This window comes from Malania oleifera, chromosome 10 (assembly GCF_029873635.1).
Source record: "Malania oleifera isolate guangnan ecotype guangnan chromosome 10, ASM2987363v1, whole genome shotgun sequence".
NCBI lineage: Eukaryota > Viridiplantae > Streptophyta > Magnoliopsida > Santalales > Ximeniaceae > Malania > Malania oleifera.
In genome coordinates, this window is record NC_080426.1 from 61,834,107 (window position 1) to 61,851,947 (window position 17,841).

At 37.5% G+C, this 17,841-nt stretch overlaps 1 protein-coding gene across 2 annotated transcripts in view; it reads right to left on the reverse strand.

Annotated features, from left to right (window-relative positions):
* The window catches only part of LOC131166894 (bifunctional fucokinase/fucose pyrophosphorylase), a 30,137-nt gene extending 22,104 nt beyond the window's left edge, over positions 1-8,033 (reverse strand). Inside the window, exons 1-2 of one of the 2 annotated variants that reach the window (XM_058125517.1) lie at positions 7,899-8,031; positions 7,402-7,799 (exon numbers count right to left, since the gene is read on the reverse strand). In XM_058125517.1, coding sequence (XP_057981500.1) covers positions 7,402-7,752 — 351 coding nt within the window. In that variant the 5' untranslated portion in view covers positions 7,753-7,799; positions 7,899-8,031. Of the gene's footprint in view, positions 1-7,401 lie in introns of both variants that reach the window. The other variant, XM_058125518.1, reaches the window with a different exon arrangement.
* Between the last annotated feature and the right edge of the window lie 9,808 nt (positions 8,034-17,841).

Consider the following 17,841-nt stretch of genomic DNA (forward strand, 5'->3'; position numbering starts at 1 on the left):
AGACATTAAGGGGATATTAAGATGTGCAGTCAAACATCTTCAGTCCACCGAATCAGTTCAGAATTAAGAGACACGCTAGCCTACTCAATTGAAAACAAACACGCCCTAAGCCTCTATACCCTGCTTTTGGGAGAATGGCATTGCGGCCTTGGATTTGTATTTGTGTGGATTGGGACAAAATATAGTATAAAATTGCATTGAGTTTCCTTCAAATTCATAGTCCATGGCCCGAAATCTATGGTCCCAAATACTATTTGTAGTTTATTTTTATGTCTGGATTTACAGTAGCTTCATTTACAGAATCTTGCATCTTCAACACCATCTTCTGCATATGCTTTGCGTACCTCAACTTTGTATGTTAAGCCAGTTATATAGTCAGTGAATAGTTGGAGAGTTAATTAGTTAGGAAGAATATTGTTGTTACATAACTAATTTTCAGTTTGTAATTCTGTTATATATTTTGTCTTTGCTTGTTCTCGTGTAATTAGTTTTCAGCTATAAATATCTACTGATGTAATGAATTATTATGAATGAGAATTCAGAATTTCTCTCTAGTTATTTCTTCACATGGTATCAGAACAAGATTAGAGAAATTCTCCTCTCATGGCTTCGTCTGCATCCTCTACAGACACTTCTTGTTCTCCTGTCAATTCTACTGTTGATCCAAGCTCAAATTCTTATTACTTCCAGGGCAGCGATGGTCCAAATCTACATCTTGTTAATAAGGTTCTTACTCGAGACAACTATCAGACATGGAGCATGTGTGTTACGATGGCACTGAGTGCCAAGAACAAGCTAGGGTTTATTGATGGAACTGTGGTAGTAGCTCCTTTACCTACTGATACGAATTATGCCACCTGGAAACGAGGCAATGACACTGTGAAGTCATGGATCCTCAATTCATTGTCTGATGATGTTTATTCCATTGTGATGTTCATCAAATCAGCAAGGGATATATGGACTGAACTTGAAGATCAATTCTCTTTGACCAATGGACCTAGGATTTTTCGATTACAGCTATCTATTTCTAATCTGGCACAAGGTCAGATGAATATTGTTGATTATTTCACACAATTTAAGTCCTTATGGGATGAACTGATGAGCTATAGGCCTATTCCCGAAACATCCCCTGCTTCTTTGAAGGTCTTGGCTGATTATCAGAATCAAGATTATGTAATGACGTTTTTAATGGGTTTGAATGAGTCATATAGTCACATTAAAAGCCAAATCCTTCTTAGCAATCCCTTACCTCCCATAAACAAGGAATTTGCATTGCTTGTACAAGAGGTGAGGCAAAGGGAGATTAGTTCAGTGATAATTACTGAACCAACAACTATGCTGGGAAAAGCTACAGGAAATCAAGGATACAGACAAAATTTTGGCAAGAAAGAGAGACCTTTGTGTTCTCATTGTGGACTTCTAGGACACAGCTGAAAAATGTTACAAGCTACATGGATATCCTCCAGGGTACAAGTCAAGATCCAAGCACAATGTTTCTTCAGCAAATTAGGTAAACTTGGTAACCAATACTGAGCAATCTGGTGAAGTGCAGCAGCTTCCATTCACTCAGGAACAACTCAAACAGATCATGGCAATCATGCATCCCTTACCTGAAATGCAGCCACAACCTTCGGTTGCTAAAGTGATTGGACCTTTTCTTCAAAGTACAAATCCTTTCTCTGCAGATCATCTTTTCTCCACAATGACAGGTATTTCTTCTTGCTCATCTACTGTTTGTACTTGAGGCCGAACACAAAATGGTCTCACTTGGATCATTGACACTGGGGCCACTGATCATATGGTAAATTCTATCAACTCTCTCACCACCATAACAACTTCCATTAATACATCTATGAAATTACCTACCAGTGCTCTTGTTCCAGTCACACACATTGGAACAATTCGTATAATACCTACCTCGCTGCTCACTGATGTTCTTGTTGTTCCTTCTTTTGCCTACAATTTAATTTCAGCCAGCAAACTTCTAAAATCTATTTCCTGTTGCCTTATTTTTCATGGCAAATTTTGCTTTATACAAGACCTGCAAACATGGAGGATGGTTGTGTTGACCTTATAGGTCACACCCGGTTTTGATAATGACAAATACTCTGGTATTTAATGTCTATCAAGTTTGTGTGCAAGTTTATATTATCAGATCATATGCTCGCACATGAGAAGACTTGAAGACTAAAGACCCTGAAGACTTACTGTTGTAATTTATATTATTTGGGTCTGTAATAATTTATATCGATCTGTAATAATCTCTGCATGTCATGCATGTAGGATTTGTAAGCTCTCAAAAATGCCATAGACTGACCATAGAGACCGAATGACCTTAGGGCATCCTTCGGTCGACCGAAGGTCTTTTTGGGCGTACTTGAAAAGACCCTAGGTCCCTACACTTAGTGCACATTGTCCCCACAATCACATATTTTATCTGGGGAATTAATTGAAGTAAAATTGGGCAAAATTGCAAAAATATGTGAGAGGTCGGGCGACCAAACCTCAGGAGTTCAAAACTCCTCGGGCGCCCGAACTGCTGGCAAGTCAGCAATTTGACCAGGCTTCGGGCGACCGAACCTGTATTGACCCTATCTCCCTCGGGCGACTGAACTCATATCAAAGTGCTTTTTACCAACCTGGGCGACCGAACTGTATAGTTCAAAATGACCTCGGACGACCGAACTTGTGAGTTCGGGCTACCAAACTTATCACCGGGCACCGGAACCACGCGGAAAAATGCTATTGACTTGTGTTTGGGCTACCAAACCTATACACGGGTGACCGAATTATTTAAAATGTGATTTCAAGATGAGTCTATTTGGGCGACCGAACCTCGATTTAGCCACCTGAATCTCGCGGGTAAAATTATTTTCTACTGAGGTTAAAATTAAGTAAATAGGGTTAATTTTGCTAAACCTTTTTAAATAAATTTAAGAATACCCTGTGTGTCCCCCAACGGTCATAATTTTGTCATTCTCTATATATAGGGGCTCATTTGCAAAATTAAGGTGTGATTAGGCAAAATAATTAGCAAAAATCCTCTCTATCTCAAAATCCCATTTTGCTGAAAATACTCTCAAATATTTATTCCTTTGATACATAGTAATATTGTGAGAGTTTATTGAGTGGTTTTGTGTTTATTACACAATGTTAATACTCCCATTTAATTGGTTGATTGTCATATTATTTTTGGGGAGTTTGGCTTAGTTTTATCCCACAGATTTCAATATTATAAATCTTGTGTTAGGATAAACTAGCAAGCTTAGAATATTTGCATTGTCATTGCAAGTGTATCATAGCTTTGATTTTGTTGTGCAAAAATATTTTTTTACAAGCTATATTATTCTTTCAAACAACTCTTGAGTATATTTCATTGAAGAAAATAATTTTTGAATTGTTCTGAGTATTTGCAGCATCTTTGAAACCCTGATTATTATTGAGATTTGATATATATTGTTTCAAAAAAAAAGCTTGATTAGAAAACTCTTAAGCATATTAACGATCATATCTTGTTGAGTGTAGCTTACAAAAATACACATCACTGAGCTTACATTTACCTATATTGTTGATGTGTGGTTGATTGAGTATACTGCGCGTATTTAGGTATATATCTGCTTTACATGAAAGCATAATCATTGTACCAATTGATTGTGATAAATACTGTTGCATTTCCAGGCATGGCCTGAGGGGGTTTGATCTAGTCCGGAAAGATCAGGTTGGGGTCAGCCCTCTAAATTTGACCTAGGGCCTTCTCCGCCCCGCAAGGAGAGTTTGTAAAGGTTGAGGTCAACCCTGTATTAATTGACCTGACTGTAATCGGTGTCGCTCCACCCGTTAAGTGAGCCTTTAGCGGAATCCTCCGGCTTGCGAGCTAGAGGCGGGGACGTAGGGTTGGCCGAATCCCGATAACATATCTTGTATGCACCGTTTATCTTTCTGCAATTTACGTTCCTGCACAGGTATGTTATAGTTGGAGAATGTTGCGCATGATTTTAATTTCTGCACGTTATATTTATCTGCGCATTTGGAATTACATAGACAGACCCTAGGTTGTGATGTACTGCTGTTGAACTAGCTAAACCTAGGAATAAATTTTAAATTCCAATTTACCCCCCCTCCCTCTTGGGAATACACCAAAACTAACAAATTGGATTGGGTGAAGAGAGGGCAGGTTTATATCATCTCCTCAATAAGCATTCAGCTATGTCAGTCTCTAATATAATTTCCAATAAGCTAATTCCTATACCTGTTTCATTGTCTGTCAATAATTCTGATTTTGAAGTTTGGCATTATAGATTAGGACATCCCTCCAAATCTAGACTAGATCTGTTGCATAAATCTATTCCTAAAATAAAAGAGACTCATTCTAGTCATTGTAATATATGTCCTCTTGCTAAACAGCAAAGGTTGCCTTTCCCAAACAGCAATAATAAATCTTCAATAGCTTTTCAACTTGTACATTGTGATATTTGGGGTCCTTTTTCTATTAAATCAATTGATGGTGCAAAGCATTTTCTGACCATTGTAGATGATCATACCCAATGCACTTGGCTATACCAAATGCAATCTAAGGCACAAGCGAGATATTATGTGCAATCTTTTGTTTCTTTTGTTGAAACCCAGTTTCATATTACTATACAAACCATTCGTACTGATAATGGTGCCGAATTTCACATGCCTGATTTTTTTTATTTCCAAAGGCATTATCCACCAAAACTCATGTGTTTCTACACCACAGCAGAATGGTGTTGTTGAACGAAAGCATCAACATATTCTTGCTGTGGCTAGATCTCTTAGATTTCATTCCAACTTACCTCTTCATTTACGGGGTGAGTGTGTTCTAACTGCAGTTTATCTCATTAACAGGTTGCCCACTCCAATTCTCAATGGTAAATCTCCTTTTGAAATGTTGTTTCATAAACTTCCTAGCTATTTTCATCTTAGAGTTTTTGGTTGTCTTTGTTTTGCCTCTACTATTTCACATGGTCGAACCAAATTTGATCCTAGAGCAAAGTCTTGCATATTTGTAGGCTATCCTCATTCTGTAAAAGGCTATAAACTATATGATCCACACACTCAAAAGATATTCATATCCCGTGATGTTGTGTTTCATGAACATGTTTTCCCTTTTCAGAAATTTTCACAAATCATTCTTCTAATATTCCTTATCCAATTTTGCCAAACTAGGAAAATTCTTCTGATATTCAGAACCATTCACTTCTGAATTACCTTCCCATAGTCCAAGTATCACAACAGACACAATTAATGTTTCTATTGATTCCCTGAATGTTTCTAATACCTCCATTCCTTCTGTTCCTTTGAGAAGGACTTCAAGACAGATTCGTCCTCCTCCTTACCTCCTGAATTATCAATGCTCTCTGCCTTCTTTGACAACTCAGTCTAGTTCAGCCACTATTGCAGTTCCAAGCTGCCCTCATGACATTTCTCCTTACACATCCATTTCCAATCTTTCCCTTGCTCATCAAGCTTTTGTGTCCTCAGTCACCAACCATGTTGAACCAAAATCTTATAAGGAGGCATCTCTACATCCTGAATGGAGAAGAGCTATGGCTGCTGAAATCAAGGCTTTAGAAGACAATCATACCTGGATCTTGACTGAATTACCTCCTGGGAAAGTTGCCATTGATAATAAATGGGTTTACAAGATTAAGTTCAAATATGATGGTACTATTGAAAGGGCCAAAGCACAACTTGTGGCCAAAGGTTTTACACAGCAAGCAGGCTTGGATTACACAGAGACTTTCAGCCTTATTGTTAAACTGGTCAGTGTTAGATGCATTTTATCCATTGCTGCTATCAAAGGTTGGCACCTTCATCAGTTAGATGTCAATAATGCCTTCCTTCATAGAGATCTTGATGAGGAAATCTATATGCGTGTGCCTCCTGCATTTGCTAGCAAGGGGGAGAACATTGTATGCAATCTCAACAAGTCACTTTATGGGCTTAAGCAAGCATCACGACAATGGTACTCAAAATTATCTACTTCTTTGACAGAATTTGGTTACAAACAATCACTTGCAAATTATTCACTCTTCACTAAGGATACTGGTGAATCATATACTACTCTCCTAGTATATGTAGATGATGTTATTCTTGCAGGGAATGATTTACAAGAATTTAGAGTCTAACACATTTTCTACATGAGAAGTTTAAAATTAAAGATCTAGGAGAATTGAAGTACTTCTTGGGGATAGAGGTAGCAAGGTCTAAACAAGGTATTTCCATCTGTTAACGAAAATATACATTGGATATTCTCAAAGACTCAGGTTATATAGGCTCTAAGGCAGTCAAATTTCCTATGGAGCAAAACATGAAATTAACTACAGAAGAAGGGGATTTACTTGAAGATCCCATTGCCTATAGAAGGTTAATAGGGAGAATGTTGTATTTAACTATTCCAAGGCCTGACATATCATATGCAGTTCAGGTTTTAAGTCAGTTCACGGATAAGTCAAGGCCACCACGCTTAACTACAGCATATCGAGTGCTAAAGTACATCAGAGCAACTCCTGGTCAAGGATTGTTCTTTTCAGTTTCATCAGATATACATTTAAAGGCTTTTTGTGATTCAGATTGGGCAGGTTGAATAGAGACAAGGAGATCAGTCACAGGCTACTATGTTTTTCTAGGAAACTCTTTAATCTCATGGAAATCCAAGAAACAGAAGACAGTTTCTCGATCATCTGCAAAATCAGAATATAGATCCATGGCTACTATTGTCTGTGAAGTAACTTGACTGCTTTCACTACTTAAAGATTTAAAGATTGAGCATACAAGGCTAGTTTTGATTTTTGTGACAATCAAGCAGCACTATATATAGCTGCTAATCCGGTATTTCATGAGAGAACAAAGCATATTGTGATAGATTGCCACATAGTTCGGGAGAAATAACAAGCTAAAATTATCAAGACACTGCAAGTCACTTCGCAAAATCAATTGGCAGACATCTTCACAAAACCCCTTGGATATTCTTCTTTTAGTTCATTGCTTCCCAAGATGGGTGTAATTGATGTTCATACTCAATCACATCCATCTTGAGGGGGAGTGTTAAGCCAGTTATATAGTCAGTTAATAGTTGGAGAGTTAATTAGTTAGGAAGAATATTGTTGTTACTTAACTAATTTTCAGTTTGTAATTCTGTTATATATTTTGTTTTCGCTTGTTCTCGTGTAATTAGTTTTCAGCTATAAATATCTACTGATGTAATGAATTATTATGAATGAGAATTCAGAATTTCTCTCTGGTTATTTCTTCACATTGTAGACAAGCACAACAACTTCCTCGACAAGTTCCCAACCGAGATTCCAATTTAATCATACTATAACATTTAATCATAAAATGACAACACTGCGACAAGTTCAATGGAAATTGAGGCACCTGAGAACCGAGATCGAGGCCAAGCTTCCCAAAATGTCGAGCCAGCGCGGCGATGGCACTGATAGTGGCGGCGCCGGAGCCTATTCTCTGGCCGTCAGGATCGGGCACGGCGAGTGTGACGGTGGAAGTGGCAATACGGCCCATGCGCTTGGCGCGGTCTAGTTGCCAGTGGTAGAGGTTGGCCTGCTCGGGACTCGCCGCCGTGAGGATGATGGCGTCCCACGTCGGAACCCTAGAGGGGTGGCGGACCGACAGCCGTAGGCGATACCAGGACTTCCGGAGAACGCCAGAAATGTCGGCATTGTATTTGGTCTTCCGCTTTGCGGATCTGCTCTCTCTTCTGGTCTCCATTTTTACAGTTGCCGAGAATTAATATCTGAGTCGCTTTCTCCGAGCAGCTGTGAGCGCGCGCACACACAACGAGTAAGCTAGAGAGAGAGAGAGAGAAGCAAAGAAGATGAAGATCGAGGACGACTAAATTTGACTGGAGGATTTACCAGGCTCACAAAGGTCGTTGCCTTGCCTGGCGGATTTAAACGACGCCGGTTTCACTTTGCGAGGATTTCCGCGCTCCATGTAATTGATTTTCGCGGAACTTGCACCAACCCCTGTTGGCTGTTGGCTGTTGGCATGTTCAAGAAACTATTCGTTAATTATTATATAAAATACGGATTAAATTTGTATGATTCTAAAAATAATAATTTATAATTTAGAAAAAGTAAGTTAATTATTACTAGGGACAATAGAAGGAATAAGAATAAGCCTAAAATAATTTTAAATGAAATAATGAATACAAATTTAATAGTTGAAATTATGTATAGCTTCCCAAGAGGGGGGTGAATTGGATTCAAAAAAAAAATTTTTAACTCCTTTTAAGATAGCTTAAACTTCTTTTATTTTTTTTAACTAATTTTTGACTTGCTTGTTTAATTCTTTAATCAATCAAGAACTTAGTTCTTTTATCTAATAAATAACACAATTAAATAATCAATCAATTAAACACAATCTTCAAGTCAAACAATCAACTTATTTGCCAAGTACAAGTTAAACAACAAACAACCAGACCAAGGTATAAAGTATTCAGCACTTTGGTAAAATAAGATCTTGAGATAGTTTGTTTGTTTATATAAGCCCTGTGATTATGAATTTGAAAACCTTGCGAAGAATGTAATTTAATATTCAACAATCTTTTCACAAACACAATAATGCTTTTGTTGTCAACCCTAGATATAAATTTGAATCAATCCCTGTACATATGGATTTGCTTAATATGATGTTCAATACAACATTCAATCACTCTTTCCAAATATTCAAAATTCAAATAAACTTTCAGTTAATTTATCTTTGAGTGTTTAATCAAGAAATGTACTCTCGTATGGTTTCCACAAGATATGTTTTAACCAACATACTCCCTTTCGGTTTCCGCAACCCAAATCAAAATTAAATTTTAAGTTTACTTGATTTTCAAATATGCGTAGTATATTTGATTTTCAATTTAAATCATCCACGTAATTTAAATATGTACTGAAAATAAAGAATAGGGAAAGAAAGAGTAAGATGGAGATTTTTACGAGGTTCGGCTTATACCCAGCCTACGTCCTCGCCTTTGGCAAACCAGTAAAGGATTCCTAAACATGTTCCTTTAACAGGCAGAACAAACCTTTACAACACTCCTTGGTTAAGGCTAGAGTCCGCCTTCTCCAAACGATATCCCCTCGTCCGGTCACTTCTTAACTAGGCTAGAGCTCGCCTCTCTAAGCAATATCCCCTTGCTTAGCCAACGATCCAAACAACTCTTGGAATCATCAATCTACAAGATACAAATCAAATAGATGTGTACAAAGAACTTGCTCCTCAAAGAGCTGGTTAGTACACCAATTACTGCACAACTAATATACTTCAAAGTAAACAACAATATGGAAATTAACTTGAAGTTCAATGAAGTATATCACCGATTAATTCTTTCAATGATTGAAAGATTTAGAATTTGTAGCACAATTTCGATGGAAGAAGATCAATAAAATCTCAGTTGAATTCGTGCACAATATGTGAGCTTGAGAGCAAAAGAGAGCCTTGAGAATTTGAGAGAGACTTTGAATTTTTTTCAGAATTTGAATTCTTGGTGTGTTGATTCAATGATCTTTAAGGCTTATTTATAGACTTTAAAAAATGTATAACTTGATCCCCAAGTGGTTTGAAGTATTCCCCAAGTTTCCATAAGTTTTGAGCCCCAAGCAACCTCTTTTAAAAATTTGATTGTTATGAAAAAAATCAAAACAGCCGCGTGACAGATGACTGTCCATTTTGGGTAGTCGTCTGTCTAGTTAAAACAAAGGGGCAGAAAGGTGGCAGTCAGCTGTCCAAACCCACACAGATGCCTCAAAGTGCACTGGCAGTCGACTGTCCAGTTCTTGACAGTTGTCTGTCAAGCTGTCAACTTCGAGCACCCTTCAGTCGTTTGGTCATAAATTTTTTTATATAAATCCAAATTTGATGATCTTTATTTCAAAAAAAAGCTAAGAGAAAATCCTAAAACTTTCATGTTGAACATATTTTAAAATAAGAATTATTTGATGGAGAAAAATGTACATCAATGCAGATGTAGAAAAATTGACAGCATTTGAGAAATCCTCTTTTTAGTGTTTTTCATTCCAAAACTGATTCTAACCTTTTTGAAACAATTTTTGATCTTATAAAAATATTTTCCAAGTATGTTCAAAGGTATCTAGGTCAAATAAATTTATCTAAGAGTTTCATGCATCCATATTGAACTTTTTTGAAGTACTTACATGAAATTTCCTACACTCTTTCAAATTCTCAATCCTTGAATTCCTTAAGGTCTTTATGCTTGCTTCATCTTTCTTTGAGCTTTCCATGTTGATCACTTGGACTTTTATTCTTTGAAGTTGTTTCTTTAATATCAATGCTTTCATAATCTTCAGGCTTTAAACTTTAAATTCATGCTTCAAGCTTGATATAATCATCCTTATCTAAGGCACAAGCTGTCATGAACTCGTTAACCTTACATTCTTCATTTAGTCCTAAAAATACATCACTTAACATAGCATGTTAAGATCCACTTGTTTGTTAGCATCAAAATAGGATATTAACCCTTGTAAGGCCAATAATAGTTTTGAATTTGTTAAAAGAAATAGGTCATGATCGCACAAATTGAAAGAAAAGTTTTCATATAATTAATTCCACTTAATGAGACTTAAGACTTGATTTTATTGTTGTTATTGTTATTGTGAAATATATTCTAAAAAAAACTAATATGATTTTATATTAAAATTTATACAAATCTCTATTCAAAACTTATGTTTTTAAAGATAAGATAATTTATTTATTTTTGTATCCATGCTTTTAAAGATAAGATAATTTTTTTTTTTCTGTTTGATAAAGATATTTTATTTATAATTTGAAATTGCTTACGACATCTCTTGTAATGTTAATGCTATTATGCGTGGCATATTCATAGTTTAGGTTGTTTAAGTATAAAAAATACATAATTTAATAATAAATCATCATTAAAAAATTTAAAAAATATAAATTATATTTTAACAAATAAAATGAAAATTTATAGATACATATATTTATTGCATCATCAAAATAATAAATTATACTAGTAATTTTAAATATTGTTCATATATTTTATAATTTAGTTATTATTGTTCATATATTATTAAAATATATATTATAGTTTAATAAAAATATTAATTTATAAAACTTAATATATTTAATATACTATTTAATATAAATATATTTTATATTAAAATTTATAATACATATTTAATAATACATAAAACATAACAGCAACTGCAACAACAAATAATCAAGACTTAAATTCAATTAGGAGGGGTTAGCTACATATATTCTTTTTCACAATAATTATAAGAAATAATTAAATTATAATATTAATAAATAATTATAACTAAAATTACTATAAAATTATATTTAGAGAAAAACATGTTTAAGAAATTAAAAGAATTACAAATTATACCTTAATATTTTAATATAATTCATAATTTAATAAAATTGATAATATTTTTACTACGACCAAAAAATAAAATAATTTGCAATTAATTGTAATCTTTTTAGTTTTAATTTATCTTTTATGCATGCATGAGATAACCACAATTTATCAAATGATGAACTATGCATAAATTTATTTTAGAATGCACTATTTGATATGATTGGTGTATTCCCAAAAGGAAGGGTGAATTGGATATTTAAAAATTCATAAGTTGAATATGTTCTATTTTTAAACCGCGGCTAGTATTACACAACCTAGAGTCTTTCTAAGCAATCTGAAATACCACAAATATTTGATACATGCATTTAATATAATCAAGACAATAAATACAATAAATAATCAAACATTCATGTGCGGAAATTAAAGAATATAAGGAGAGAGAGAGAGAGAGAGAGAGAGAGAGAGAGAGAGGACACGAAATTTTTATCGAGGTTCGGACAATCCAGCATACATCCCCACCTCAAGCCAACCCACTTAAGGATTCACTATATGCTTACTTAACCGAGCGGAGCGACGCTATTTACAAATCTCCTTACAGACCGGAATCTCTCTAACTCACTTTGTAAGAACCAGACTCAAGATATGTAGATTGAATAAATGAGAAAGGGTAAAAAGGTAAATTTTGTAGGCTTCATCGGCGAAGTCATTGTTCTTGTCGATGAAGGCCCTCATACTCTTCGTCGCCGAAATTTAGAGCCTCGTCGACAAAGAGATACCGAACATGTTGTAAAATATCGGAATAGGGTTCGTCGCCGAAGGAATCTGTTCGTCGATGAAATGTGTAGATGGTTCGTCGACGAAGGCGCCATCTCTTCGACAAATTGGACCTGGTCAAGGGTCTATAAATAGGATATTTTGTTGTTTCATGGCTGAATAAGCTAAAACTCTCTCTCTCTCTCTCTCTCTCTCTCTCTCTCTCTCTCTCTCTCTCTCTCTCTCTCTCTCTATAGAACCAATAGAATCTCTCATTCTCTCTTCGATTCTTTGTTGTTCGTCGCTTGATTCAACGATCCGACGTTACTACGTGGATCAGGAGAGGAATCTCTATGTTTTTAGCAGATTGGAAATTCGTTTCGAGGATTTTTGGGTTTTGACCCAAAACCGAGGTAAGGGTCCGATTTCATTTTCGTTTTAATATATATGTAATAGAAGGAATTATAGTGAAGTATAATTCTTAGATGTTTAGGTTTTGGGAACTCGGTTCGTAGATTTGGAGCTATAGAGCTCGTATTTTGGTATTCGGGAAAAGGTTTTTGAAATTAGAATCGGAAAACCTGTAGTTTACGATCGTATATATGTTTTGACTACTTATTTAGGAAAATCTATCAGGTGAAAATGCGGGATTTTCGGGTTATAGTTTTGGGGATAATTGAGGGTTTCAGGTATCATCTCTATTTTTGTTGGAAAATCGTATGTTGTATAAAATTGTAGTAAGGAGATGATCGTACATGTATTTGTATTAAACTGTATTTCTCAAGTTGGAAACAATATGATTGTTGTATACTTAAGTAAGTGTGGAATGAACTGTTGTATGTAAAATGTTATAGGTTTTGTAAAACAGCTAGGGGCGGCTAATTACCATACGCTGATGGGTATAGGAACATGAGTTCCAAAATTGTTCCAGATTTTGTAAAACAGCTAGGGGCAGCTAATTATCGTACGCTGACACCATGTCTCAGCTAAATACCGTAGGCGAGAGTGTCTGGCTCTATATCTGAGGGTATGAAATATCACATGTTTGTTCTGGATGGTCAACGATGGGTGTGACTGGACACCGTACTGGTAATGATATCGTTGTGAGGCTTCGGTTATTGCAGGGTATCGGGTGCTTGAGTGTGACGACATTGACTGTATGTTTGGTACCGTATGTACTGGAACTGGATTGTAAAAATACTGGAATTGTATCGTGTTATGTTTTATATTGAAATAACACTTGTATGCCACACACTGATATAACCTGCTTTCTTCCTTACTGAGAGGTGTCTCACCTCAAATATGCAAATGTTTTTCAGGTCCTTCGGGTAGCCAAACCTAGCATCCTAGTGTTCGGGAGCGTGGGTGTCAATTAGCTACGTAGAGTATTTATGTAAGTACCGATTCTGTAACTAGTTTGTCATTATTGGGTTTTCTAGACACTCAAGGTATGTATGGTATTTTGGAATGTAGATTCTTTTTATGTATAGACTCCGGTATGGTACGTTGTATGGTATGATGTATGTATAAAAAGAACATTTTCGCTGCGTATTTGATGTGTATGGACATGTATGTGATTGTGTATAGGGTTTACGTGTACCCCACAGGGTCAAACCCTCATTCAGTATAGTATCATGTATGTTTTAATGATACAGAGACAGATTAGGTTACTAAAATCACACCTGGGACCCATCTGGGGGTTTGGGGCATGACAACTTGATATTAAAGCAAAACCAGGTTGTTAGGTCTTGTAGACTGGGTTAGGTGTAGCTATGTGTACATACTAGAGTATAGGATCTAAGAAATGGGTAAAGTAGGTCGAGAGTTGTTTTGTTGCTAGACAGGGACTCATTGACGGTGTTCTGTCTTTTTCTTGGAATAACGATTTCAGTAAAATCACGGCAATCCATTGATGGTTTCATGTCGGTGTGGTAGGACAAACCTGGACTTGTGAGAGTTGTAGTTAACATGATTAGTTTTCAATGATTATGTTAACTGTGTATGATATAGGAATTCTAATAGATTCCTATCTTACTTTTAGAATGGAGACCAAGGATAACAACTTGGATAGTGGTTCCGAGGAGACAACGAGTGATGAGTCTCCTTTTGTGCCTCGAGGTTTGATGAGGCAGGTTATGCAGGAGATCGAGTGGAGTGTTAGGAGATGTGAGCATTCTCCTACTGCTAGGGGTTGTACTATAGAGAGGTTCACCCGCTTGCACCCTCTGACGTTTATGGGAGGACTCGATCCGATAGTAGCAGAGAACTAGATGCAGAAGACCGAGAAGATATTGGAAGTTCTGCACTGCACCGACTAGCAGAAGGTTCTCTATTCTGCTTTTCAGCTAACAGGAGAGGCTAAAAGATGGTTGACGGCTGTGAGTATGCTTGAGAAGCAGAGAGCTGGTTCATCTGGTATGACTTAGAGCCACTTCAAGGAGGTATTTTTTAAGAGAAACTTCCTGGTTTCCACTCATGATATTGGTTGATGAGTTCTCGAGCCTGACTCAAGGAACCTTGATGGTGCAAAGATATGCTACCAGATATATTGAGCTATCTCGTTTTATGTCATGTTTGATCTCGAACGAGTATGAGAAGGCTCGGAGGTTTGAGAAGGGTCTAAGGAAGGGCATCCGCGAGTTTGTGGGTATGCAGCAGATTCGAGAGTTTACTGTTCTGGTGGACAAAGCCACCATAGTTGAGGCTGACCTCCCGGGGGATGAGGTGGTATAGGAACAGAAGAAAAGGCCAGTACCTTCTGGTTCTTAGACTGGTCCTCAACAAGGACAGTGGAAGAAGAAGAAGAATTATGGTTCGGGTTATCGCCATAATACCGAATGACAGAGTTCTCAGGGGGATCCATCCTCCACACCATGCGCCAAGTTCCGTAAATTGCACGATGGTGAATGCTAGCTATTCTAGGGTAACTGCTACAACTGTGACAAACTAGACCACACATTCCGAAACTATCAGGCACAGAGGAGTGATATGCTTGCACAGAGCCAGAACCGTGGAAGTAATCAGATGCCTTGGGGGAACTATCAGGAAAACACAGGTCCGGCGAGGGTGTACTCCTTTACTACAACAGATGCAGAACACGTTGGGAATGTGGTGACAGGTACCATGTTATTGCTTTCGAATAGAGCTGTTGTTTTATTTGATTCGGGAGCAACTCATTCGTTTATATCTGCTAGTTTTGTGAAACTGTGTGGGGTTGAAACTCAAATAATGGATGAGTGGTTGTCTGTGGCTACACCGACTGGGAGTATAACGATCTGTAGTAAGATGTTAGGAAACTTCCCAGTGGTTATTCAGGGAAGGCTGCTACCAGTGAACCTAGTAGTATATGACATGTGCGGGTTTGATGTTATATTGGAGATGGATTGGCTATTCTCTAATTATGCAGTGATTGACTGTCATAGGAAAGTAGTAGTGTTCAGACCTCCTGGGGAGTAGGAGTATGAGTTCGTGGGATAGTGTGTGTGTTCGATGCCATAAATTCTATTGGCTATACAGGCGAGAAGGTTACTCTTGGAGGGTTGTCAGGGGTGCCTAGCTTGCACGAAGGAACCACCTCGAGATAATTTGAAACTTAAAAAAATCCGAGTAGTTAATGAATTTCCTGATGTATTCCTGGAAGACATACCCGATTTACCTCCCGATCTTGAGGTGGAGCTCGCTATTGATCTACTGCCAGGTAAGGCATTGATTTCTAAAGCTCCATACCAGATGACTCTAGTTGAATTTAAGGAGTTGAAGGAACAGTTGCACGAACTACTGGACAAGGGCTTTATCAGACCTAGTGTTTCACCTTGGGGAGCTCTAGTATTGTTTGTGAGGAAGAAGGATGGGTCGATGCGAATGTGCATCGATTACCATGAGATCAACAAGGTAATAGTGAAGAACCGATACCCATTGCCTCATATAGATGATTTATTTGACCAGCTATAGGGAATGCAGGTCTTTTTGAAGATCAATCTATGATTAGGGTATCATCAGGTGAAAGTTAGGACTGAGGATGTTGCGAAGACTGCTTTCTGAACCTAATATGGTCACTATAAGTTCTTGGTCATGCCTTTTGGGCCGACTAACGCTTCGACGATATTTATGGACCTAATGAATAGGGTTTTCCATGAGTACCTAGATCAGTTTGTAGTGGTATTCATCGACGATATTCTGGTATATTCTAATAGTTCGAAAGAGCACGGAAACCATCTGAGGTTGGTACTTTAGGTTCTACGGAAGAAGAAGTTGTATGCTAAGTTGAAGAAATGTGAGTTCTAACTAAATCAGGTCGCGTTTCTAAGCCATGTTGTGTCAAAGGGTGGTATCTCAATTGATCCAGGTAAGATAGAAGCAGTAGTTGACTAGGTGAAATCGAAGAGCGTGCACGATGTTTAGAGTTTCCTAGGACTAGCTGGGTACTACCGGTGGTTCGTGGAAGGATTCTCTAAGTTATTTGGCCCTCTAACATGGTTGACAAGGAAGGATGTGAGATTTGACCGGACTGACGAGTGTGAGCAGAGTTTCTAAGAGTTGAAACACCGATTGGTCACTACTCCGGTTTTAACCATTCCATCTGGGGATGGTGGTTTTGTGATTTACAGTGACGGATCGCTGAAGGGGTTGGGATGTGTGCAGATGCAACAGGGGAAAGTAATTGCTTATGCTTCTCGGAAACTTAGGAAGTGTGAGAAGAATTACCCCACGCATGATTTGGAGTTGGCGGCAGTAGTATATGTATTGAAGATCTGGAGACACTACTTATACGTTGAATAGTGTGAGATCTTCACGAACCACAAGATCCTCAAATACTTTTTCACATAGAAGGAGTTGAACATGAGGCAGAGAAGGTGGCTTGAACTGATCAAGGACTACGATTACACCATTAGCTATCACCCATGGAAAGCTAACGTGGTAGCCGATGCATTAATTCAGAAGTCAGAGTATGCATCAATATTTGCAGCAATAGGTCAGGATCATATCAAATAGGATATGAAAAGTCTTGGCGTGGAGTTGGTGGATGGTAATCATTAGGTTTTCATTGATAGTGGTGATCCAACCAACATTATTTGAGAGGATTAAAGCTGCGCAAGCTAATGATGCGGAGTTAGTTGAGGTTGTATAGAAAGTGCAGTAAGGGTTGGCTGCAGATTTTAACATCTCCGAGGGAGGTGTGCTGAGGTTTGGGACCAGGTTGTGTGTTCCAAATGATGAAGGGATAAAAAGGACGATCTTGGACGAGGCGCATCGTTTTTTGTACACTGTACATCTGGGTAGTACAAAGATGTATCGGGATTTGTGCGAATCTTTCTAGTGGAGTGGCATGAAAAGAGAGATTGCTCGATTTGTGGAGCAATGTCTGACGTGTCAGTAGGTGAAAGCTGAACATTAGAGGCCGGTAGGGCTATTGCAGCCATTGAGCATTCCAGAGTGGAAATGGGAGCATATCTCCATGGACTTTGTCACCTAGTTACCACCAGCACTACACAGGCAGAATACCATTTAGGTGATCATGGATAGGTTGACTAAATATGCTCACTTTATACCAATGAAGGTTATCTACTCTTTGAGTAGGCTAGAAGATTTGTACGTGGAGATAGTTAGAATGCACGGGGTACCCGGCGTCCATTGTTTTAGATCGAGACCCGAGATTCACTTCTCGATTCTAGAAGAGCTTATAGGAAGCACTGGGGACAAAGCTTACTTTCAGT